The sequence below is a fragment of the Talpa occidentalis genome, unplaced genomic scaffold, assembly GCF_014898055.3.
Source record: "Talpa occidentalis isolate TD23 unplaced genomic scaffold, MPIMG_talOcc4v2.1 talOcc4.16, whole genome shotgun sequence".
NCBI classification, from domain to species: Eukaryota; Metazoa; Chordata; class Mammalia; order Eulipotyphla; family Talpidae; genus Talpa; species Talpa occidentalis.
This window is the reverse complement of record NW_023601653.1, coordinates 31607486-31634266: the sequence shown is the minus strand read 5'-3', so window position 1 is coordinate 31634266 and position 26781 is coordinate 31607486. Positions and strand designations below refer to the sequence as shown.

The 26781-nt window shown below is 35.2% G+C and overlaps 1 protein-coding gene across 3 annotated transcripts in view; it reads right to left on the bottom strand.

Moving 5' to 3' along the window:
- KCNC2 (potassium voltage-gated channel subfamily C member 2) overlaps nucleotides 1-26781 on the bottom strand; it is a 271287-nt gene that overhangs the window by 49877 nt on the left and 194629 nt on the right. Inside the window, exon 5 of one of the 3 annotated variants that reach the window (XM_054696218.1) lies at nucleotides 21154-21634. The exons of the other annotated variants lie outside the window; for them this stretch is intronic. Coding sequence (XP_054552193.1) covers nucleotides 21603-21634 — 32 coding nt within the window. The 3' untranslated portion in view covers nucleotides 21154-21602. Of the gene's footprint in view, nucleotides 1-21153; nucleotides 21635-26781 lie in introns of those variants that run through there. 3 annotated transcript variants of the gene reach the window in all.

Below are 26781 nucleotides of genomic sequence, written 5' to 3'. Positions count from 1 at the left end.
TAAATTATGACTGTAAATTGCCAGATACAGAAATATTCTCATTAAAGTCCATTGTCTTTGAAGACAAAATTGCCTCATTTATTATTTCAGTAGACTCAAAGCAATTTAGAACAATTAAAGCCTGCATTATCAAACGTGCTTGATATGCACTGAAAATACATTAAAAGAGAAACAGGTGCTGTTCCAATCTAATAGGATCAATCACTGACTATCTAGTACAAGAAGCATGCTATTTTGTTGTGGAAACAATTTAGAGTGTCTCACTGAATGGATGCCAATTTCCAATCAGCCAATGACAATGTGGCATCAGACTATGCCAACCAGTTCATCCATTCGTTTATTCATTTATTCAATCCTTCTATATCTCTACTGTGCCTATTATATACAAGGCAATTGGCCAATCACAGTTGGAAATTCAAAGATAATGAAAGAAATCGTCATTTAACCTTAGGCATATTCTTTAAGAAAATAGAAATGTATTCAAATAAAGACAATTTATAATTGAAATTGTGGTGATCTGATCAATATGGCACAAGAAGATGTCCCTTGCTTTGCTCCTGGGAGAATAGGAGAGTTAACAGACAGATGCTGTGCCTAGAGGGTCCTATGACTTGGGGCAAACTGCAGCAACTTGTAGATGTTGGAGCTCGACACCAACTGCACTGGTTGGGACATGGAAGAGATTCATGCTTTATTAAATGAGAGGTGGGTGGAGAGAAAAACCAGGAGGCTGTAGTTTGGAGTAGGAAATGAAACACAAACTGTGGCATTGCTATCATGTGGTGCTTGCATCAGAATCTAGAATAGTGAGAGTAGCTAGTTATCAGGAATAGTGGGGTCTCCAGGTGTTGACCTCACTGATCCTCAGTGTCTCACCCTATCAACAGTGTTAAAGTTAGATTATAACAAGATTGCAGGGGCAGGAGACAGATGTGACTGATAGAGTCCAGGAGGCAAATAAGATAATTATAGTGCAACTGGAAAGAGTTTTATTTACCACTTATCGAGATTTTATTTTATTTTTTTATTTATGCATACAAAAGCCGGGGTACAGGCCAGAGATGTGGGGGGTGAGAGGATTCACCAGAGACAGAGTGGGGAACAGAACAGGCAGACTGACTGAAATACACTGCTGAGGGGAGCAACAGGCAAGACAGGAGAGGTCTGCTGTGCCATGTGGGTTTCTCCCTGGCCAGCTGGTGATCGAACTCATGATGCAGAGGCTGTGGATTGCTTCATAGCGCGGTGCTTAACTCCTTGCGCCACCAGGGAGGCCCTATCAAGATTTTAATACTAAAATCTAGGGATTAGAATCCTATGGTAATGGGACAGGCAAATAATCCAAAAAATTAAAAGAATGGGGGTCCTGAAATAAATCCAGGCTTATTTTGGCATGATTTAACTGACATGACTGTATGGTGCTTGTAATGCTCAATTAATTGATATCAGACTTAATTACAATAGTATATATTTGTTAAATTATATTTGTCAAATTGTATTTAAATTATGTCTGAATACCACATTTCATTTAAAAACAAAGTAGGTAGTGTGAAGAAGAAGAGTGATGAGGTTTTGTGTTAGTACCCCACCAGATCTCAAAGGCGCCTTTCATGAATAAAATGAAGCTTGAATGGAAAAATAAATAAATAAATAGATAGATAGATAGATAAATAAATAAATAAATAAAATAAAAAGTAGGGCCTCCCCTGGTGGCGCAGCAGTTGAGTGCTGGGTTGCGAAGCTGTCCACAGCCTCTGCAGCACTGGCTCCATCCCCAGCTGCCAGCGAGAGTCCCACATGGTGTGCAGACCCTCCTGCCCGCCCGCTCCTCCCCTCAGCAGTGTACTTCGTCAGTCTTCCTGCTCTGCTCCCCTCTCTGACTCTGGTGAATTCTCTCACCCTCCTGCGCTTCTGACTGTACCCAGTGCTTCTATAAATAAATAAATCTTTATTAAAAAAAAAGTAAAATAAATCTAAGTGACCCTGTCAAGGGTATGCATTGCCATTTACATCTGAACCACTTATAAATTTAAAAAATCAGATTGTCAATATTTACAGAATATACTATGGGAATTTTGATTAGGTTTGCACAGAATCTATAGAATAGTTTAGAAGAAGTGACATTTTATTGTTTTTTTTTTTTTTTTTAAGATTTATTTATTTATTTATTTATACAAGCACGAGATATAGTCAGAAGCGTGGGACGGTAAGAGAATTCACCAGAGCCAGAACAGGGAGCAGAGCAGGCAGAAGGACCGAAGTACACTGCTGAGGGGAGCAGCGGGCGGCAGGAGAGTTCTGCGTGCCATGCGGGACCCTCCTCTGGTGGCCGGGGAGCAGCCGGGGATCGAACTGGGGCTGCAGAGGCTGCAGGCAGCTTCACAACCCAGCGCTCAACCGCTGCGCCACCGGGAGGCCGGACATTTTATTGTATTAATTCATTTATTTTTTTTCTTATGGAAGCAACATTGGTTTACACCCTTCAAAAGTGACATTTAACACTGAGTTTCCCTCTCTGTGAACCCAGAATATTTTTTGGTTATGTGGATCATCTGTTTTTTTTTTATTGGTGTCCATTCATACTGCTATAAAAATTACCACAAATTCAGTAGCTTACTACTGAAATTTATTCCTTATATTTATAATTTCTTATACTTATATTTATATATTTATGTTATATATTTATATTTTATATTTATATTGCTTATATTTATTTCTTATATTATTTATTTTCTTTACAGAAAATTTATTTCTCACAGCTCTAGAGAGCAGGAAGTCCAAAATCATGGTACCAGCATAACGGGTTCTAGTGAGAGGCTCTTTCCTGGTTCAGAACCAGCCTCTTTTCATTGTGTCCTCACCACTTGTTTATGCTAGCATATACATGTACAATTGCTTTTTATAGGTTAACCTTCTTTCCTGTGACTTTTTTATACTCATTTATAATTCTGGGAGCTTGTTTTGTTGATTCTTTAGGATTTTCTGTAGGGACAGTCATGTTGTCTGTGACTAGTAACCGATTTATTTAATATATTCTAATTTGTTTCAATGAATCTCTGGAAAACCAATTTGTACTAAACATTTAATCACATTAGTTTCAGTATTAAATTAAAAGAAATTTAGAGTTTATTTTAAGGATTTTCTGAAGAGTATATAGTTTGTCACAAAATTGGTAAGTTGCAGATACTAAATATAAAGGACTGAGCTTTGAGACTCAAGTAGAGTGTCATCCTTTAGCCAGTTAAGACCCTTCCAGAAAATCTAGGTGATGAAACTAATTAGGAAACTTTTCCTGCTCTGACCGGCAGGCAGCATTTGCTTGTGCACCTTATTATCATTAATTTCTGTTCATTTGATTTTCAGTCACCTACAAAATTTTATCCTCACACTTCCAACTATATCACAGTCATTTGCATATTGACAGGACTGTGAGACCAAAGTAAGTAAGGTGATCAACTCTCTGGCTTTTTTGAGACATTTATTTACGTAACCTTAATAGTCCCATGTCTTGAGAAGACTCTCAATCTGCTGAAGTAAGATGACATGTATCTTAGGAAAGTGTGGTTCCTGTTATGAAAAATCATATTAAATATTCTGTGTGTACTAATGTTCATATTTTAAGGTATAATGAATATGAAACATCACTCATCACTTTCAAGTGAGATTATCTATGTTTTGGAGCTCTCCTTTTATAATTTGGTGTATGGCAACATCTAATTATAAAAATACTCAATTATTCAGTGAAACCTTCACTCCGTAACCTAAAATATTTATATTTTTCTTCATAAAATCTCTATTTACATACAGTGTCCTGAAAATATCTACACAAGTTATCAGAGAAATAGCTGGCATTCAGACAAATGTATCTGCCATTTATCGCCTCTTGTTGAGAAATGAGCTTCATTAAACCTAACTGACTTTGCTTGCTGAAATTTTCCATCTTGTTTGCCTCCTCCGACCTCTTGTGAGAAACAGCCAAATAGTGTTAGTTTTGAGGTTCCTGGAAAACAGCAAGAAATGGAAATCCAAGGTCTGCTGTAGTTCACTGGAGATAATTTTTCATATAGATTACTTTGCATCATGCGGGATGCAGAAAAGTCCTTTGTTTAGTAGATGTTATCAAATATAACATGGGAATGAGGTGATGATATATTACTATTACTAAGTAGAAAAAAAGCAGTATATGAATCATGATACTGTTTTTCTGATACATACACACATACATACATATATATTTTTCGTAATGTTGTAATATATGGTTTGTAAATGTTTAGGAAAAATGTTTTGAGAAACAAAATCCTTTAAATTCAGGTTAATTTGGTTACAAACATAATGTCAATCTTGTGTCTATTTCAACTTTTAGTATTTTAGTTATATAGTAAAAATTTCAGGCATTTTATTATGCTTTTTCTTTTCCTGCTTATCAGTTGGTCAACAACTTGCATTTGCAATGGTAGAAGAGTGTATTTTACTAACTGTGGGACAGAAAGGAACAGTACATGAGATTACAGCCACTAACAAGTCACAGATCCAGAAAGACTTATTTCCCAGGTTAGTTACCCATAAAACATCCAGAAGATTTTCTTTGTCCTAGTAGTCTATTGATATTGATTATTTATTCAGGATGTTTTAAACCTCAGATTTCATCTGTTATCATATTATTCTCTCTCTCTCTCTCTCTCTCTCTCCCCCCCCCTTTCTCTCTTTCTGCACACACACACACACACACACACACACACACACACACATATACATTCTATACTTAACTGATCTAGGACTAAATCTAACTCACTTATGTAGAAGATAGCTGTGCCAGTTGGAGGCATTTGAGAGCCTTAAATCCTAAAACAATATGTACATGGCCTGTAAGTCATGTTCACCAGTAGTATTTTATTGGATTTCTACCAAGTTACAAAGATTGACAGCTGGGTTGCCATGCTGTCAATCTTGATGTCTTGATGTTTATACAAACAAATCAACTTAAGTAACCTAAGTAAATTTTCTATCTTGTAAAGAGTTTTCATTGATTAAGATTACATTCTTAATACAAGGTAAAGGCAATAAATATTATATATGTTGAGTGGAATAAGGTAAAGTACCCTCCCCACCCACACACATAAACTTCTTTTTCTAAATATTTGTCAGAGTCTTCATGATGCGAAGTACTTTTAATGCTGTCCTAAAATCCTTCATCTGCACTAATTTTTGTCATTTAGTAATATGCCACTTGATTCTCTGTCATGCTTAAAATAGAATTGCAATGAAAAGGAACAAACATGGTTACAATTAATGATCTATTACTTGTTTATTTGAGCATAAAGAGACTTTGTGACTTAAGGGAATTAAGAAAAGTGCAAAAAAAAAACCCTTAGAATTGCAAACTAATTTTTCTAGTTTAGAAATTTTTTATTGTATAAAGTTTCTTGAATGTCACAGTATTATTTGTTTGAAAATGAAGGTCTTTTTTTTTTTCCTTAGTCATATCCCATATTCTAATTGCAGAGTATCCAGTTATCCCTCTTCATATTGGAATGCATCATATCCAATAACATCTCTTTATATACATGTGCAGGAATTACTAGAGGCCCATGGCATGAAAGAGATGCACCTTCACAGTTGTATTCCCTGTGCCTACAACAAGTCCTGTCACTTAGCTGAATACATGAATTCATAATTTATGTAAGTTGAAAAAACCCAATGGCATCTCATCCTCCAGGGATACTACATTCTAATCAAATTTAATATGCGTATGTTCCATATAGGTGTATCCAGTTTAAAGGTGTCTCAGAAGATCAACTTTCTATCAACATGCACTCATACTTTTTGTTGCCATTTTAAATTAATTTTCTCATGATTTCTGCCTGGTCAGCTTCCTTAATTGACCATTCTATCGGTAATAATGTTTTTATGAATTAATCATTTTTATAAAGTTTAGTGTGATTTTAATAGATTCTTTGGAAACAGTAGAGTTTAACTTTCAAACTTGACCTATTATCTAAAACTTCATTTTTAGTATTAATCTCAAAAGTATTCTCTTACAGCAATTTTGGTGAAATTTCAACACTCAATGGAATGCAAGTAGCTCAACCAGAGACAAAAAAATTTTCTCACTGTTATACATTCAAGATAAGGGCTTATTTATAATACTAGTGTTCCACTTGCAAAAGAAGGCCTAGATGTAAAATAATATTTTTAAACAAAAACTAAATTTATATATGAAATGAGATGTATGTTTTGTTAGTCCTTAGAAATCTTTGTGCCTCTTCAATGATATTTTAAATGACAAAATTTGTATGAATTTGGTTATCAACATGTCCTGCACCTTCTATATACTAGAAAACATGGACCTAGCTAGTAAATGGGAGTGTCTGCTTTCAATTTTCAGAGCCTCCTATCAGATGCATGCAGAGGCAGCCAGGTCTTATTCCCAGGTTTAGGAAGGAATTGTCTTCACTGACTCTCAGGACTACAGCACCTAAAGATGCAGTCTTCTTTTAAAAAACAAAACAAAACAAAACAAAACTTTTTTTCTTTTAAGATTTATTTTATTTATACAAGAGCCGGGGTACAGGCCAGAGGCGCGGGAGGGTGAGAGGATTCACCAGAGACAGAGCGGGGAACAGAACAGGCAGACTGATGAAATATACTGCTGAGGGGAGCAGCAGGCACGAAAGGAGAGGTCTGCTGTGTCATGTGGGATTCTCGCCGGCCAGGATCAAACCGGTGCTGCAGAGGCTGCAGACAGCTTCACAGCACGGCGCTCAACAGCCTGCGCCACCAGGGAGGTCCCCCAAAAAACACAATTTTTTTTAAAAAAGATTTGTTTACGCATACAAGAGCTGGGGTACAGGCCAGAGGTGTGGGGTGGTGGTGGTGAGAGGATTCACCAGAGACAGAGTGGGGAACAGAAGAGGCAGACTGACTGAAATACACTGCTGAGGGGAGCAGCAGACGAGGCAGGAGAGGTCTGCTACGCCATGTGGGTTGGTCCCTGGCCGGCCTGAGATCAAACTCATGCTGCAGAGGCTGTGGATTGCTTCATAGTGCGGTGCTTAACCCCTTGTGCCATCAGGGAAGCCCAATGCAGTCTTCTTGACATTTAGTTAACAATTTATGTGATCGTCTACTTTTAATCTTGATCATGAAATAAAAGCAGTGTTATGTACTCTTATGGAATGCAGAGATGACAAGGTATCTTTCCTTTAGCTGCAGCCTGTAAAGACAGACCATGTAGAGAGAATATTTTTGTGCCATGGAATATAGAGAATGCTAGCAAAGTGCCATAGAACTCTGAGAAGGAAAAGGAAGTTGAATGTAGCATCCTGGTGTCTTCTGAATCTAGTGGTGAAGAATGAACTGTGAAATGAGTAGTGGACATTGTGGTAGGCATACAAAAAAAATCTCTTATTTTGGAGAAGAAACTGTTGCAAACAAAGTCACAGAGGTGTGAAAGAATCACAGAAAGCATTCAGAAAATAATCAACCACCCAAGTTAAAGAAAACATAGCACAGAGAAGTTAAAAAATGAAGCAACTTTACAATATCCAAAAGTATGTGCCTTCTATAAATAGGAGATAAAAATAACTGCATTGCATACAAATATCCCTGATGAAAAAAATATCCACATGCTAGTTCAGGAAATGTGTGGAAAGGGGGAAAAAAGCTACATCTGAAATAGGTCAGTTGATTACAGTTTTTGGAAAAAACCTTGATTCATAAGCCAATTTTGGAAAGTTTTCATTCTGTTGGATGCAAAGGAGAAGAAGCAACAAAGAAGACTGAAAGGTCTGAAAATAGCCTAGTACTTTGTCAGAGAGTGAAGCAATGCATATAAATGTGGAAAAGGGGGAAAAAAAGGAAAACTGGATAGTCTAGTGTAATTGCATCCATTCTGCACATACTCAGTCATCTAGTACAATCTGAGGTAGAGAAAGAGGATTTATCAAGAAAAATCATTTGCAAGTAACATGAAAAAATATGGCCAGTGCATCCCATGCATAAATAAGTTTTGGCAATCTAAAATATTGGTTCTTCTCACAAATTATTTAAATGAACCAACAATTGAGTTAAAGACACAGAGGGATATTTCTTACTATGCAAAAAGGGAGCATATGATTTTCTTACTCCTTTTTTATTTATATATAAAGTTGTTATTGACAAAAATGGAAGTGTTGTTCTCAAATGATTAAATGCAGGGAGATACAAATCCCCAGAGGCTTGATTGAATAGGACAATAGGTACTTTGCAGATCAGAATAACACTAAGTCAAAGCCCAGGCTCAAGGACACATACTAGTATTGTATTCATAAGAATAATGGCTGATGCTAGACTCTCCAAGCTGATTTTCTTTCCACAATCAGTGAAGGAGTGTGCCAGATTAGAGAAGTCTGTCCTTGCTCAGATTAATGTAAAAGTGTTCTTAGCTTAAAGTAGAGTGGCAAAAGGAAAACAGTCTCAGAACTGCACAGTTTAGAATAAAACTCTGGGAGTACCTGTAATATCAAATGCCCTATCAATAGAAAATGAAAAATGAATATTTCACTTATGTAAACATGTGTTCAATTTTGTACAAAGGCAAAGTTCCTGGTAAGAACTTATTGAGAAATATGTTGAAAATTTGAACAGGAAAAAATTCCTCACCTGCATGAATGTGTTAACTGAAGTAGTATTTAATTTTCAAGTTATAGGAACAATGAAACCTATCCATGAACCACTAAGAAGATTAATATAATAAGCCTTCACTAATTAAAGAAATGAGGAGATAGACATAACTCCAAATTGTGTGATAATTTTAGGGGAAACAATTTCCAACTGCTCTTCAGTTTAGAGATTCTACAATGAGGTTGTCAATATAAACTAAAGATATTATCTGATATCCATCCACACATCGCAGATATTTTTTATCCACTATTTATTTTATTTAAGAAATTTCTCAAAATGGACATCAACCAGTACATTGCATTTAGAAATTGTTAGTGCCATCGTATGATTGCTGTACTATTTAAAGTTGAATATTATTGAATTCGTGAGTTAAACATTAAAAATGCCCAGATGTTAGTGGTACTTTTTATATCTAAAAATTATACTTCATTTCTTTAAACAAATTAGTGAGATTGAATTTGGGGGCGATTGTTCCCCAAGGAGACAAGGACAACCACATAAGCTGCTAATTTTTAGTAAGGATATCCAATTAACAAATATCTGCAAAGACATTTTAAATAATCAGCAGTTCTATAAATAGCAACCAATTCCTGGATTTTCTTAATTTGAAGGTTAATGTGCATTTGAATAAAATGTGTGTTTTTAATGAAAACTGAAATTTCTCATATGAAATACATTTGAAATATACTTGCTTGTATTAACTCTCTGGTACAAATATAATTTGGATGTGTGTGTATGTAGGCTAGATGGATAAACACACATATATAGGTAATAATAGATATAAAGTAGAAAGATAAAGAAAAAGATATATTTCTGAAATGCAAAATTTGTTTACACAACTGTCAACTCTCCTGATATTGTCATCAATAGGTCACAACAGTTGTTCACACTCAGGAACATTTTCTAACCCCTACTGCGGTAAATTATTTGACTCAACGCCTTATTTTCTCCATCAAAAAGTAGTCATTGTTTATAAAATGCTTGTAACACTATTTGCCAGCACATAATATTATTATTTTTGTCTTATTACCATTAACCTTGTTAATATATTTACTATAATTTTTATTTATTTTTTTAATATTCCATGAGCATTTTTTTTTTTAATTTAGATTAACATTGGTTTACAACACTGTATGTGGTTCAGAGGCCCAGGTCACACTCCTCAGATGCAAGTCATCACACCACACCCACCACCAAGGCACCAAGGCACACTAGTCCGTTGTGTCCCTCCACAGATTGTGTTCCCCCCATTCCTGATCCCAACTTGTAGCCTCAATTCTATAGTCAGATGTCTAGGTCTTGTTATTGGTTTGATTTTGTCTGACTCTGTTTTGTATCTCTGATTTTTCCAGATATCTTCCAGGAGTTTTTCATCTAATGGAAATATGACCTCAAGCCCAGAATTGACCTCAAGCACAGGTCAGGAGTACACTGGTTATAGAGAGATGATACACTCATTTTTAGCATGTCCAAGTCATGCCTAAAAAAAAAAAAAATTGTAGGATATTGGATTTTCATAAAAGTCCTGAGTTAGAGATACTGATTATATGGGAAAGTATAGCAGAGCTAGGAGAAAATCAGGAGAATCAGCCTCTTATGAGAACAATCTTCAAAGAGGCCTTTTAAGTATATGTTGATGCAATAATTATTAGTAAAGATATTAGAGGAAGGAGTATGAAAGCAAGAAAATGATCAGATAAAGGAAGGTGATCAAACTTTGGTGCTTCTAGTACGTGCTGGCAACCTCTTGCTGCCCTCAAGCAAACCCACTCGATGATGTTACAGCCTGGCTATGGTCTGTGGAAGAATTAAAATTCAGTCCCTTCCCTATGGAGAAAACAGACTCTCTGTATTTATGACATGATTATCAGCAAGACAAGAACACTTAGTGTAATGTCAGTAAGATATTATTTTCCAACAGCTCCAACAGGAAAATATATTATTCTGAAGAATTTAGACAGAAATAAAAATGTTATTTATGTTTTCTGGCAGATCTTATTTCTTTATTTTTTGCACTTTGAATAGCAGAGTTCCTTTTCATGAATATTCTAATCAGATGGAAGATTTTAGCCATAGCCGGGAGTTCCTACAAATGGCAATACCTGAGTAGAGTAAAGCAACAAATATCTGCCTTTGGCAGAAGGAAAAATATCTGTTTCACAAATAGCTCCAGTGCATCTTGGGTACTCATATCAAGAACCCTAGACAGCTTTAAAGAAAGAAGAACTGTCATGTTTTGCCTCCACATTTGCTATTATACCAGACTGATTTTTATATTCTCTGGCTGTTCTCTCAGTAATTAGTTCATTTAAATATATGAAAAATGTAAATTAGAACTCTACTGCTTCTAGAAGAATGAACTAACCTTGTGAATGACTGAATAAATGAATGACCCATTGGCAGAAAGAGAACAAAATGTCTGACATGTTTTCTTACTCTTGACATCCCCAGTTAATCTTCCATAGCAATAGAACTTGCTTGGTTAAAAAGACAATTTTTTGACTAGCAAAAATAAAATGAGCCTAAAATGTCCCTGAAACCATTTTGAACTTGGAAAAGCATGTCAACTTGAGAAAACGTATTCTGTCGAGTATCTGGTTGGGAGAAATGACAGAAGCAGCCAGTAATTAAAAAAAAAAAAATCCACGTTCTAAAATAATAAAATAAATGTTCTTTATTTTATTGCCATACATTTTTAAAAAAATACATAGGGCAATCTTCTATTCGTCCTTCTTTTTTATAATTCCTTACTCATATTTCAATAACTATTAAGTTCTAAAATCTCTCTTCCAAAATTAATTTTCTGCTACTTCATTAATGCAGTATCTCTTTGCTTTCAGACTACTGGCAGTGTGCTCATAACTTTTATTTTTAATTTTAGTCTCCCTACACATTCTCTCCACTTTCATCTCTACCTCTTTTTTCTTTGTCTTATGCCTTTAATACAGTTAATCTGTTTTCACAATCCATGGAGAAAACAATAAGGCTGGAGGGTGGTGAAGTCTGGTTCGGGTGGGGATGGGCAAATGCTTTTGGCGTTTGACCTTCTTCACAGGCTTTGTGTAAACACTTGCTTTTGTGAGCCTTTTGACAGATTAGAACCAAACTTTTCCCTTTTCTCCTGAATCAATCTGTCCTGTGATGCTGTCATTCTAGTGCCAAGTGGTTCCTTTCTGGAACAGTGATCTCCAACTTGTTTTAGAGACTGCACCTACTTCCAGGCCTCCCTGCACTATGATTTAGTTCCAGATGTCCACCCCTCATGTGGCTGGTGTGTTGGCTGATTCAGTCCTTATTTCTGTAAAGGGACTGTGACAGCTATCTTCCTAAAACAGAATTTTGACCATGTGACAGACATGCTTATCACCACTGATGACTCTTCTTTGACTCTGCTTTTGGAACCACATAGACCCAGTGTCTAGTTTTGTCACTCATTAGCATAGTTTCAGGCTGCTGAAATTCCATGTGACTCTGTTACTTTTCTGGTAGCAACTGATTGATTCAATTGCTAATATTTTACTTTGAACTTAGAAATCAAATGTTTTGCTTTTGAACTTGGAAATCAAGCTTCTTTATATACCTGTAACACCATTGCCAAAATCAAGGTAGTAAATATAGCCATCACTACCAAAAGATTAAGAACACTAAATATGAGATCTCTTAAGTTTGGGGGTATACATCTTCATACTGTTAGCTAATATATATATATAAAATATATATCATACATATATAATATATCATATTTATATATATTACATATTTATATATTTTATATATATATATATATTTTATACAGTGGATCTCCCAAATGTTTCCATTTTGTATAGCTGGAACTTCATAGCCATTCAATAACAACCTCTATTTCCTTTTCCCCACCTCCCTGGCAACCACCATTTTATTCCTTATTTCACGAGTTTGATGATTTTATATAAATCATATAAATGAAATTATGCCGTATTATTGTCTTTCTGTGATTGACATTTCATTTAGCATGTCTTCAGGTCATGAATGGACCTGAATGGTTTTCACAAATGGTAGGATTTCCTTCTTTTTTATTTTTATTTTTTTATTTTTTATTTTATTTTTTAAATATTTTTAAAAAAGATTTATTTCTTTTTTATGCATACAAGAACTGGGATATAGGCCAGAGGTGAGGGGGTGCAGAGGATTCACCAGAGACAGAGTGGGGATCAGAACAAGTGGATTTACTGAAATACACTGCTGAATGGAGCAGCGGGAGAGACAGGAGAGGTCTGCTGCGCCATGTACCCTGGTCAGGGATCCAACTCATGCTGCAGTGGCTGTAGATAGCTTGATAACACTGTCTCTTTAACCCCTGCATCACCAGGGAGTCCCATTGCAGGAGTACACATATCTCTCTAAGTTCCTGATATCAAGTCTTTTGGATAAATAACTGAAAGTAGGCTTACTGGATTATATAGTAAAATAGTTCTGTTTTTATTTTTGCCTTGGAACCTCTCTACCCTGTATTCCATAGTGGCTACACTATTTTATATTCCCAAAACTGATATATAACGATTCCAATTTCTAAATACATTCTCACCAACACCTGTTATCTTGTTTTTGATAATAAGTATGAGGTGATATCTCACTGTGGTTTTGACTTACATTTCTTTCAATGTTGGGGTACTGTTGCTGTTCTCTGAACAACAACAAATTTTAACTCCACGGAAAACATGGAGTATCTTCTGTAACCATGAAAACCTCAGAAATTGAATACTATAATTATTATTAAATGCCAGTTCCATTTACTAGCACAAGGATAGTATCTCTTTTTCATATTGTACACAATTGGAATATGAAACAAAATTCACTCATTATATACTCTTTGACACTGAGTAGAAAAATGATTGTACCTACAACTGATGTATGAAAAGCAAGAGGAAGACCAAATACCTGAATGAAAATAAAAATGAAAAACAAATGATATAAACATGGATATTATAACAGAGTGACTGAACTTTGGACAACTCTTCAATGTGTATCAAAAACCACTTGAAATATAGTTCTTAAAATTCAACCAGTCATTCCATCAAATTGCAAAGTGCTTTGAAGATAATAATAGGATGAACAAAGATATCAATAAAATGTGTTATTTGAGAAACTTGACTAACATACAGAAATCAAACAGAAAATGTTTCATAGTTTGTAACTCAGTGCTGAACTGTATATTACAAACTTCAGGTCTCTAGGAGTTCAAAAAGAGGCAAAATTAAAATAAAACATATCTGCAACAGTACAGAGGCTTATTCTCTGAGCCTTAAAGTACAATTAGGATTTAGAAAGGAGAGAGTATGAGATGTTTTGAAACAGAAACTATCTTAAACAATACTTTGTTATTTTGAAATACATATTAAAAGAATACTGTACTCGAAGGGTGTTCTATGAACCTTTATCTCCACAGGGCCAAATTAAATATTTTAGACTGTGGGTCACAGGTCTCTGTTGCAACTACTGAATTCAACCACATCAGCTAAAAAATAGAGATGAATGGCAGTAGCAGTGCTACAATAAAACCATATTTACAAAAGAAATTGGGGAACCAGATGGATTAGGCCTACAAGCCTTATTTCACTTGTTCTAGATGATCAGTTAAACATACTTCTTATACAAAAGAATGAATCCTCAGGTCCATAGGTTAAGTACCAACTGCAAAATCCCTGAGGTTTTATTTGGGAGGAAAGGTGTTCTCTGAAGTTTTGCACACCAAACCTCAAGGGTGTATCTGCCATAAGCTAAGACTCCCTTTTTAGAAGTAAATGCTTGACTAAGTCTGCAGAAACCTCTTTGGAAATGACTCTCACAATTAGAAAACATGGAGGAAGAAAAACACAGCTGCATAGGATACTGTGGACTGGTAATCAGTGGAATTGCTGGTTATTTTCTGTGAGGACATTAGATCTTAATTTAGTTCTGTTCCCTTTTCCTATCTTCATACTACATACTCATCTTATACTATGATGGCACATATTAAATATACTGTTACTACTTTATCAAAATCCCGTGATAGGTACATTATATTTTTTGGTGGTTGATTTGGTTGTTATAATGTAAATGTTTCATGATGTCAAAAACTATTTAAAACTTCCTTATCTTAGAATTTTTTTGTGATGAGATTCTGTATTTCTTTCTTTTCTTCCTTACACAGAACCACAAGCTACCAGGAGCGTTGTCTAAGATGCCTCAGTGTGAAGAGGTAGGATTTTTATTTGAACTAAAAATAAAATGAAATTGAATAGAATATATTCAAGAGGGAAAAAAAATTCACCCTTTCACTTCTGGACAAGAGAAAACATCTTGAAGTGTATACTTCTGTCATTTGAAATGACTCAACATTCTATCTTAGAAATCTATTAATCAATAAACTGATGCTGACAAAAAGGTTATATAGTTTGTAAATAAACTCTTTTGTAAAATAATTGGTAAATTATTCCAAATATTATTCCAAATAATGTGAAGACGAATATTCAGACACAAATCTATGAATATTTAGAATATTGTCTAGAAGTAGAATACATGGGATTAATATTTTGAGGTCTTTCTACAACTTTGGGTTAGTATGGGATCTTTTGTTTTAATTTTGCCCTTTTCAAATGCAATAATGGAAATTCAATGTTTTTTCTATCTATATTTATTTGATTAAGAGTTTAAATTTAATGTGTTTATTGACATTCTTTTATTTGGAGACTTGTTCTTCCAACCAATTGACATTCCTTTATTGACATTCCTTTATTTGGAGACTTGTTCTTCCAACCAATGTTTGTCTTTGTCCACTTGTGCTGGAGACATCAGTGTATCCTGAGAGATATGAGATTTCTGTCCTCTGGGAGTTTAATCAGAGGTATGCGTGTGTCTGTCAAGTGGTCAGCAAGTCTTCACTCATGGTCATCAATGCATGGAGGATATAGCAAAATAGAAAAAGATTTTGTCCTAAAGAGAGAAGCAAACGATAATAAAGTGTTCATATACAGTTTTTTCCCAAATATTAATTTTTTTAAAGATTTATTTATGTATTTAGGGCCTCCCAGGTGGCGCAGCGGTTGAGCGGTGGGCTGTGAAGCTGCCTGCAGCCTCTGCAGCACCGGTTCAATCCCCAGCCACCGGCGAGGGTCCCACATGGCACGCAGTCCTCTCCTACCGTGCCCACTGCTCCCCTCAGCAGTGTACTTTGTCAGTCTGCCTGTTCTGCTTCCAGCTCTGGCTCTGGTAAATTTTTTCACCCTCCTGCGCTTCTTACTGTACCCAGTGCTTGTATAAATAAATAAATAAATATACAAGAACCAGGGTGCAGGCCAGATGCGCAGGAGGGTGAGAGGATTCACCAGAGACAGAGTGGGAAACAGAACAGGCAGACTGATGAAATACACTGCCGAGGGGAGCAGCAGGCAAGACAGGAGAGGTCTGCCGCGCCATGTGGGACACTCATGAAGCAGTGCTGCAGAGGCTGCAGATAGCTTCATAGCACTGTGCTCAACCACCTGAACCACCAGGGGAGGCCCCCAAATATTAATTCTAAGAAGAAACTAGAGTAATATAGTAGAAGGTAATCAGTGACCAGGATGTTTGGAAAGGGAGGGCTAATGTATTCAAAGAAGTCTGATGAAATAGAATTTAAGTTGAAACTTCAATGATAAAAGGAAAGCAGTCATGTTAAAATCTGCATGAAGGGTGTTCTATCTTGATGGAATGACGTTCACAAAACATGCTGATGTGAGAATGAATTTGCTATTGTCGTGAATTAGAAATACAGCCAGTGAGAGTGGAGGATGAAGAACAAGTTGGTAAACCAAAGAGAGTGAAATCAGAAAGTTAGGAAGTAAATAGGCCATGTAGGATCTTATAGGTAATTATAAGAGTTGGACTTTTATCAAGGAGAGGATTATTGGGCCATTTTGTAGAGAAGCGATAAAAAAAGAGGCAATGAATTGTTAGAAAATAAAGTAAAATAAATAGAAACTTTGATGAAGTAGCAGATTTGATGGACAAAATAAAGACATAAAGATAATTCTAATGCAAATACAGCATATATTTGCATATGTCCCTGGTGTGGTTACTTGAAGTAGAAGTATATAAGGGAGATCAAGAGACTTTAATGGAACATAGAAACATAGATAATGTTAATATCAGGCATAGGAGAGGAGATAATATCAGGCATAGGAGAGGAGAAAGATCTAAGGGGAGGTGAGTGATGTGATGGCAATAGATAATAATAAAAAGGGTAGAATGTGTTCATTAGAATCAGTTCAGAAGGTGGGCAAATGCCACCTCACCTAACATTTCTATAATAAGGGGGCATTAGGGTGAGCAGTCTCAACTTGATATGGCTGCAGGGATCAAGGTTTAGTCTGGGAACCAGCATATTTTGTTTATAGCAAGAAGTGATGTGTTCTTTGATGAGACTGAAGAATGAAGGGGACATAATTTCCCAGGGACACAGGTGCATAGGGCACAATATGAGGGCTTGGAATGAATAAGAGTGGAAGAGGAGGTTCAGGTCACAAGAAGAATGACACAGGATGTCATTGGCTTTGATCAATCTTCCAAACAAAAGTTATTATGACATCTTCAAATAAAACATAAAAGCAAAATCATCTTATGCTTACCCCATGACTCACAAATCATTGTGAGAAAAAAAAAGGCATAGTTTTTAGAACCAAAAAGATTCAGGCTTTTCTTCATGTATTATTTATTTATTAAAAATCATTGAAGTGGGGCCTCCCCGGTGGCACAGCAGTTGATCTCTGGGTTGTGAAGCTGCCCGCAGCCTCTGCAGCACTGGTTCAATCCCTGGCTGCTCCCCAGCCACCAGGGAAGGGTCCCACATGGCGCATAGACCTCTCCTGCCACCCGCTGCTCCCCTCAGCAGTGTACTTCAGTCTGCCTGCTCTGCTCCCCGCTCTGGCTCTGGTGAATTCTCTCACCCTCCGCGCTTCTAACTGTACCCAGTGCTTGTATAAATAAATAAAAATAAATCTTTAAAAAAAAAAATCATTGCAGTGTTTTCCAAACACCACCGGGTGCTGGAACTCTAAAACAAGTAAGAAATGATCCCTTTTCTGTGGAGACTTACTACCTAGGAGCAAGAGAAAGAATTTACTTTCTAAAGATGTGTGTAGACGAATTGTAGTGAATTATACCTAAATTCATAAAATATTAATAGACTTTGTTTACTTTAAAATCAAATTTCTCACTTTGAGCAGACCATACTAAAATAGGTGAATTCCTGTTGAACATAGCATATAGACGTCAATGAATTATGTTTTTATGTAAGGTCTTAAGCATGGGGCCTGTATTTAATGGGAATTCTTTTGAGACAAATATGAAATATACCTGGATTACGTTTCAGGTCCTTCTGCCCATTCCTGTCCTTTACAATACAAATATCCCATTATATTATTGAAGCTGGTTTGGTCCCTATTCGGAGTAAACTGAGTGAGGTTGCTTGAAATGTCTGCTGTATGTGTCAAAAGTAGTCAGTTTTTGTCATGCACTCATTTTGTGACAGATCCAGGACATATACACAAAGCAGGCAAGTGCCTTATAAAATAGAACTGTGCTTTAACCCACAGCAATGGCTCTTCACCACCTATTCCACAATCCAAATATTCTTGCAAAAATAAAAATGATACAGTTACCTCACACACGAATACAGAAAGCAATTCCTCCAAACACTGAGTACTGTTATCTTAGATTATTTTATGAATATGTTTTATTTTCTTTTTCCAACAAACCTAAAACTGTCACTATTAATAGAAAACTGTACTATATTATGCAATGCTTTTCTTTGAAGTTTAACCAGCCCTAATACTAAAGTGCTGGCACAATTTTTATTCTACAAAATCTTACTCCAAAGAGATGTGACATTAATGTCACACTTTGTTTCATATTGACTATCAATTTGGTAATCTTTAGATTCTAAATAGGAGTGTTTTGCATTATCTATATTCTATTTTGTAAGAGGGCAATGGAAAAAAGCCTGCCATTATTTGGAAGAACAATCTGTTTCTCTTCACTGTCTTAATTTAGAAATTTGTTCTGTATTTTAACTGTTTAAGTCAAACAAAAGAAACTTCTTGGATGTTTGATTACAATGGCAATAAATATCCTGGTATAAATCTAATTTCCAACTAGAAAAATATTTACTGGATCTATTGAGTTTAGGTTTCATTTCAGGTAGCCTTATATAAGATCTTATGATTCATAACCAGTTACTAAAATTTATATAAACTTGTATGGCATCATTTAAATGTTCTTTATTATATTTAAATTTAATATAAATATTATTATATTTAAATATAATATAAATATATATAATATAAAAGTCCAGAAAATTCCAAACAAATTTTATTGGCTAATTTTTATTATTAAAATATTTTCAATCAAAATCTATGGTAATTAGTTACCATAAATATTACACATTTTAAGTGACTTTTATAATTTTTATATTCCATTGTATTAATACATGATTCCTCTCAGTCTCTTTTAACCTACTGTGTTACAGAATGGCTACTATGGGTAAAAGGTATTGATTGTAATCATCTCATTTCAAAACTTATTAGTAAACAAAAGTCAAAATAAAGTCTTTAAAATCTGGTGTGATTTTTAAACACAAATAGATTTAAAACACAAATAGACATTTTGGGTTTATTATATGAACAAATATGCATTTATAGCAATAGTTCTAATTTTTCAGTCCCCAGCATACCCCATTTTTAATGCTTAGTTTCAAGATGCTAGACATAGATGCTAACCTTAGGGGAAAAAATTATAATGTTGCAAGAGTTTTTTCATTAATTGTGTTGGAGAAAACAGATTATGTTTTGTTTCTGAAATATTTTACATCAAAAGCTTATGCCTGGTCTGCTTCAAATTGATGTACTTTCCAAGAGAAATACTTCTACAAAACATCATCTCTGCCACACAACAACATAGATAAAAACATGGGGGAAAAATTAATAGAATCATGCCTTCTGGCCATGATGGAAAACTGTGCCTCTTCCATTAACAACCAGGAAACTGAACAAAATATATGAAAAAACTCTATTCAAACACTGGACAGCATGAAGTTCAAGAGTCTCGTCCTTGCTACGGGAGAAATGAGTCCTGTGACCATTTGATTATCACCATGTCTTCTGCCTACAATCACTTTTGAGGCCACGATGAAGGCAGAGAGAAAACTTAAGCAGAGCATCATTGTATCACCACTGCCTTTAGGAGGTAGAAAAGCCAGTATGGTGAGGCTGAGGCAGCTATTATGTGGGACAATAAGGCAGCGAAGAGGGAAATACAGACAGAGAGAAATTCAGAACTAGAATAATGGTTGTTTTTAGTCTTTGATGAAAATTAAGGTGAGCATGCCAAGGTTAACTTCATCAAAGCTCAGCAAACAGTACCATGAAGTTATAAATTGCATAACTTCCAAAGTTATCACAAGACAAGGAGCTGCTCACATTCCAGCCATCTGGAAGGAAAACACTATTGAGTATTCAAGTATTCATTAGATACCCAAGAGGCCCTGCTTTAGTAAAAAGTATTAGTAATTACAGCTATTTGATAAGCACCTTAACAAAAGTTATGCTAAAAAAAGCTAGTTGATCGACAAGTAACAAATTGTTATAAAAGAAAAAATTCTCAAAATCTTTTTAAAAAATCAAAAACAGGCATTAGATAACTTAATATATACAAAATTCAGCATTAATAAAACCTTTTTGAAGCATGTCAAAGGCAGGAAAATGTGATCAATCACCAGGCGAACAATCTATCAGAAGTGACAAAGATAGTAGAAATACAAGAACAGGACTTTAAAAAAGCTATTGTAAGTGTACTTTAGATTAAACATGTGAATACAATGAGAAGTAAACTGTATTTTTTTAAAAAACAAATAAAACATCTTGAGATGAAAAATGCAATATTTGAAAAAAATTACTGAATCAGTTTAAGGTCAGGTTAAACATTGTAGAAAAATAAAAGACCATCTAAACTTAAACATAAATGGAAAACAGGTTTAGAAAAATGAACAGAGTCTAAGTGATAAGTAGAATAATATCAAGCAGAAATTCCAAGCATTTTGGTTTAAGGTGTCTCACATAGAACATCCAAGGGAATACAAATAGATAAATCAAGTGTAAAACACCTTTAGGGAAAAAACACAGCTGATGTTAAAAATGATGCTTAAAGGGATAAAGTTGTTATGATTTGCATTTCTTAGTTAGGAAAAATAACCTAAATAAACCATGCATGAATTTTTGTAGCCAAGTGCAAAAGCAATTTTATGAATGTCTGAATAAGGAAATATCTTTCTTTTAGTAGATCATGTTTCTTACATGTGTCTTGTATGTTGCAGGTGTACATAAATAAAGATCTATATATATATGGAATTAAAATGATGAGACAGTTTTATTTATTAATCTTTTTAAAAAATATTTATTTTTTTAAAGATTTATTTATTTATTTATTTATACAAACACTGGATACAGTCAGAAGCGCAGGAGGGTGAGAGAATTCACCAGAGACAGAGCAGAGAGTAGAACAGGCAGAGTGACGAAGTACACTGCTGAGGAGAAGCTGCGGACAGCAGGAGAGGTCTGCACGCCATGTGGGACCCTCTCCAGGCGGCCGGGGATCGAACCGGCGCTGCAGAGACTGCGGGCAGCTTCGCAACCCAGCGCTCAACCGCTGCGCCACCGGGGAGGCCCTAAAGATTGATTTTTGTACAAGAACCAGGCTACATGTCAGATATGCGGGAGGGAGAGAGGATTCACCAGAGACAGAGTGGGGAACAGAACAGGCAGATGGACCGAAAGCACTGCTGAGGGGAGCAGTGGGCGAGTCAAGCGAGGTCTGCTTCGCCATCTGGGATTCTCGTCGGCCAGCGGAGATCGAACCTGCCAGAGGCTACCGACAGCTTCACAGTGCGGCGCTCAACCGCCTGCGCCACCAGGGAGGCCGACAGCTTTATTTTGGATATAAAAGTTAGGATGACATTAATTAATGCCTCAGTTATACTGAAAGTAAATCTACCACTTGCACATTGTAGTCTACTTTTGTGCTATGAAATCTCAGAGAATATTGGGTAGTGATTTTTGAGATAAACAAGGCCATGAGCTCTATCTGATTCTTTAAATGTATGGTTTAGAGCAAGCATCACATAAATATATTTACAAGCACTATTTGTTTGTATATATACAAATATTTCTATATTTGTGTATATGTGCATAGATAAATAGATACATAGATAGAAACACCCATATATAGGTGCATGAAGTATAATTTTTTAATTTTTTTTAAAGATTTATTTATTTATTTATACAAGCACTAGGTACAGTCAGAAGCGCGGGAGGGTGAGAATTCACCAGAGCCAGAGCCGGGAGCAGAGCAGGCAGATGGACAAAATACACTGCTAAGGGGAGTAGCGGGGAGACAGGAGAGGTCTGTAGCACCATGTGGGACCCTCCCAGCGGCTGGGGATTGAACCAGCACTGCAGAGGCTGCGGGCAGCTTCGCAGCCCAGCGCTCAACCGCTGCGCCACCAGGGGAGGTCCCATGAAGTATAAATTTAATTCCAGATATCTGAATCTCATGACAGAATAATATAAAGATATTGGGAATTATGCCTATATATACATTATGGATATATATCATGGACAAACAAAAACAGTGCTATAATATATCAGAATATTTGAAACAGTACAACAGGCAGAGGCTACTAGTCCCACATTGGTGACCTTAAGTAACACATATAGAATTTGACCACCACCAATGCTTTTGTGAAGATGGCATGATAAGTGTTAAAGCATATGGAGTTAATACCTAAAAGATTCTGTATCTTCTAAAAATATTAAATTTAATTCTATCCTTGATGGCAGTTTTTCCAGCATGAAATTTTAGGATATTGACCTATTTTTAATGTATTTACTAAGGTTTTCTTCTTAACATATGTTCCAAAATGGTTCATAATAACAATAATTAAAATTTAAAATAATGATGGTCTTCAATAATAGGAAGCAATTATTGTGGTAATAATCTGTGGAAGATAACTTCAAGCAGCTAATAGCAAAGGCAAAATTATAGGGAATGAATAATGGTGGTAATCAAATGAATAATTCCTCTACTAAAAATGCTTATTTCATGGCAACCTGGTTAATTAATATTGTCATTTGTTTGTTTCTGGCAAAACAAATAAATACATTAGCTAAAATAAATAGGCAATACCATTCAAAATAACTAATATAGTCCTAAGCATCACAAAAAGGCCCATTTTGATAAATATTTGTGAAAACACATCTCAGGTAACTAGCTAAGAGTTATAGATGCAGTATTGAATTATGAATCCTAATACTAATTATATAGTTTCCATCATGTCACAAATATTAGCTAATGTTTAAAGTGCACAAGATCAGTGGCTTTGTTTACCCCACATCCACAGATCTACCACTTGCACAATGTAGGTGTTAAATAATTGTTAATAAGTGGACTAGAAGATGAAGTATCTCTTCTGAGAACAGCCTTTGTAATGAAATAATCCATTTTTACTACTTTTCTATATATGCACTTATTCTTAGTTTCTTTTCTATGATCTTACTGAGTCCATTTCCAGGGTAAAAGAGCAAAAAGATTACTAAATTTTTATTAAGTTTCCTAGCAGATTTCTTTCTTTCCTTTATTATTCTTTTCCTTTTCCTTTATTTTGTTGAACAACATGTGGTCCAAAGGGAACTAGAAAACTTAACATATGGGCTAGAATGTTCCTTTTGATGTTTCACTGTGGTACTGCACATAAAGTTTTATGAGTTCCAGGAAAACAAATGAAAACAGTAATTCAGACTCTAGTCTAACTATCTCTATAACCTTAATTTTTGTTCTCACTTATGGCATCGCCATCTTGGGACTTCTTATTACAAAATTTAAATTCCTGAATCAACAGAGCAATTCAAGCAGCAAAGCTGTTCAACACATTAAGGAGGTGGTTTGTGTTGCAAAGGGCAGCAGTAGGGCAAGCACTTCTAATTCATTCTGATAGTCTCAGGAAACAGCACACACTATCTGGTGGCATAAGTTCCTTGCTATTGGATCCCACACATTTATTATATTAAAATAGGTTTCGTCAATCCCTAGCCCCAGTATTATGTACAGTCAAGTTTCATGAGAAATTTGTTGTCAATTTTCCTAGCTCCTTAATTATGATAAATAGACAACATAAATTCCATCAATGCTTATGGAATTAAAAGTCTTTAAGAAGAGTATTTAAAAAGTTCTAGAAAAAACTATCTAGTCCTTAAAATAAAAAAGAAATAATGGACCCAAATTAAGATAAGTGGGTAAAGACATTTCATTGTCGAAAATGAGAATTTAACAGGCAGGCCAAGAAAAGGAATGACCTTAGATATCAGCCTCTTGTCAGATATATGGTGTGCAAATATTTATCCTATTCAGTAGGGTGTCTTGGGTTTTAAAGTTTCTTTCACTGTGCAGAAGCTTTATAGTTGGATCTTTATAGTTGGATACATTCCTAACTATGTTCTCTTTTGTTTCTCTTGTTATTGTAGACAAATCCTCAAAGAAATTATTGAAGCCTATATTGTGGAGTGTTTTGCCTATATTTTCTTCTATATAATTGATGATCACAGACCTTAGAGCCAAATTTTTCATCTCACTTTGTGTTAATTTTTGTCTATGGTGTTACATAATGGTCTAGTTTCATTCCTTAGCATGCAATTGTCCAATTTTACCAACACCATTTGTTGAAGAGACTTTCCTTTCTCAAATGTATACTCTTAGTTCCCTTATTGTAGAGTAACTATCACTGTAAGTGTGGGTTTATTTATGGACCCTCAATTCTATTCCATAAGCCTGTGTGTCTGTTTTTGTTCTAGTACCATACTGGTTTGCTTATTATAGCTTACTGTATGTTATTCTTGTAGCATAGTTTGAAGTCTAGGAATGTAATGTTACCATTCCTTTTTTGGTTAGGATTGCTTTGTCTATTTGGGGTCTTTTGTAGTTCCATATAAATTCAGTAGTGTTTTCTCTATTTCTTTGAAGAATAACATTGACACTTTGAGAGGGATTGCATTGAATTTGTATATTGCTTTGGGTAAAATGTCATTTTAATAATGTTAATTCCTCTAATCCATGAGTAGGGAATATCTTTGTATTTTTCTATGTCTTCTTCTATTTCTTTTAGCAATGACATAGTTTGCATTATGTAGGACTTTCAACTCCTTTGTTAAGTTTACTCTTAGGTATTTAATTTTTTTGATGAAATTGTAAATGGTACTGTTTTCTTGATTGCCTCCGCTTCTAGCACTTTGCTTACATATAGGGATGTAAATTATTTTTGTATATATTTGCATATCATACCTCTGACAAGGGGCTGATATCCAAGATCTACAAAGAAAATTCATACAACTCCACCAAAAGAAAATAAATAACCCAATCAAAAAAAAATGGGTGGAAGAGGAACCGTGGCATTTCTCCAAAGAGATACAGATGGTCAGCCACCACATGCAAAAATATTCATCACACTTATTATCAGGGAAATGCAAATCAAAACCATAATGAGATACCACCATACACCTACAAGAATGGTTCATATCAAAAAGAACAGAAACAGCATTGGCAAGGATGTGAAGGAAAAGGAACCCTCATAAACTGTGGGTGGGACTGTAGACTGATCCAGTCCCTATGGAAAACAGTATGGAGATTTCTCAAAATGTTAAAAATAGATCTACCATATTATCCAACATCTCCATTCTTAGATAGCTATATGAGGAATGCAAAACTCTGATATTCATTGCAGCACTCTTTACAAGAGCCAAGTTATGGGAACAGCCTAAGTGCCCAAATACAGTTGAATGGATTAGGAAGACATGGTATACATACACAATGTAATACTATTCATTTATTAAAAAAAGATGAACTTGCCATTTCCAACAACTGGAAGGGTTATACTAAGCAAAATAAGTCATAAAGGGGAATATAAACACCAAGACTTTCACTTACATGTTGAATATAGAACTTTAAGATAAAAGTTCAGATTATAACAAACCCTAGAAATCTGACTATAGAATTGAGATTACCAGAGAGGTGTGTGTGGGGGGGCGGAGTGTGCACAGTAGGGAGGGGGTATAACTGACTATGGTGGACTGTGGGTGCATTGGTGGTGAATGTGGTATATTAGTGTGCATCTAAAATGTGTGACCCTATACCTCTAGATCACATGCAGTGTTGTAAACCAGTATTACCTCAATTAAAAAAAAAGTAAATAAAATGGATGACCACACAATCTGGAGTAAAATAAATTTACAAAGGTAACTTCTTGATTTGGTATCATAAATTACTAATTTTAGTTTATATATATATAAGATCAATGTGGGAAAGCCCAGGGTAAATATGGTGATTTCTAGGGAGCTTGACTCTGAAACTTCAAAAATTTTCAGCATTTTTAATAGTTTAATTATATGTGATGTTCTACAAGTGGTCTTGCTGGTGTCAGGACTGAATGAATAAATGAATATTAAAATGTTATGCAGTACCTATGTAAAACTCCTTGGGATTTTTTTTTCTTTTTTTTTTTTTAATTCAGTGTTCCAATTGAAATAAAATTACTAGTATATATTCTATTTGGCATTCTGGTTTTCTGTTCCTGAATTGGAAAAGTCAGGACTAAACTACATGTTGAAACCTGCTTCTTCCTGTGAATAAGGGAACACTATAAAGAAAATCATTCATTGAAATTAATGGAAAGTAAGAATGATTAAAGAAATTATCACTAGTTCCTCTGATCTAGCTAAGGAGCAGTAAACAAGGTGTTATGATCACAGTTACCAGAAACACAGTCTGTTGCCAAAGTAACAAGAATGAGCCAGATCTTTGGGTTACTTAAGTCCTTATGTAAAGAAATAAGGAGAGGAAGAGAGGTTTTTCTAAAAGTTTCTAAGTCCCCTCCAGTTTTCAGCTTCTTAAGGATTCAAGCTTTGAAATATGAAAGCAGTGAAGATAGTGAAGAAGTTTAGCAAAAAATATGGATTATTTTTAGATAAAAGATATTTGAAGACCATAGATCAAGCTTAGACACACCTCTGGAATTTTTGGCATGAG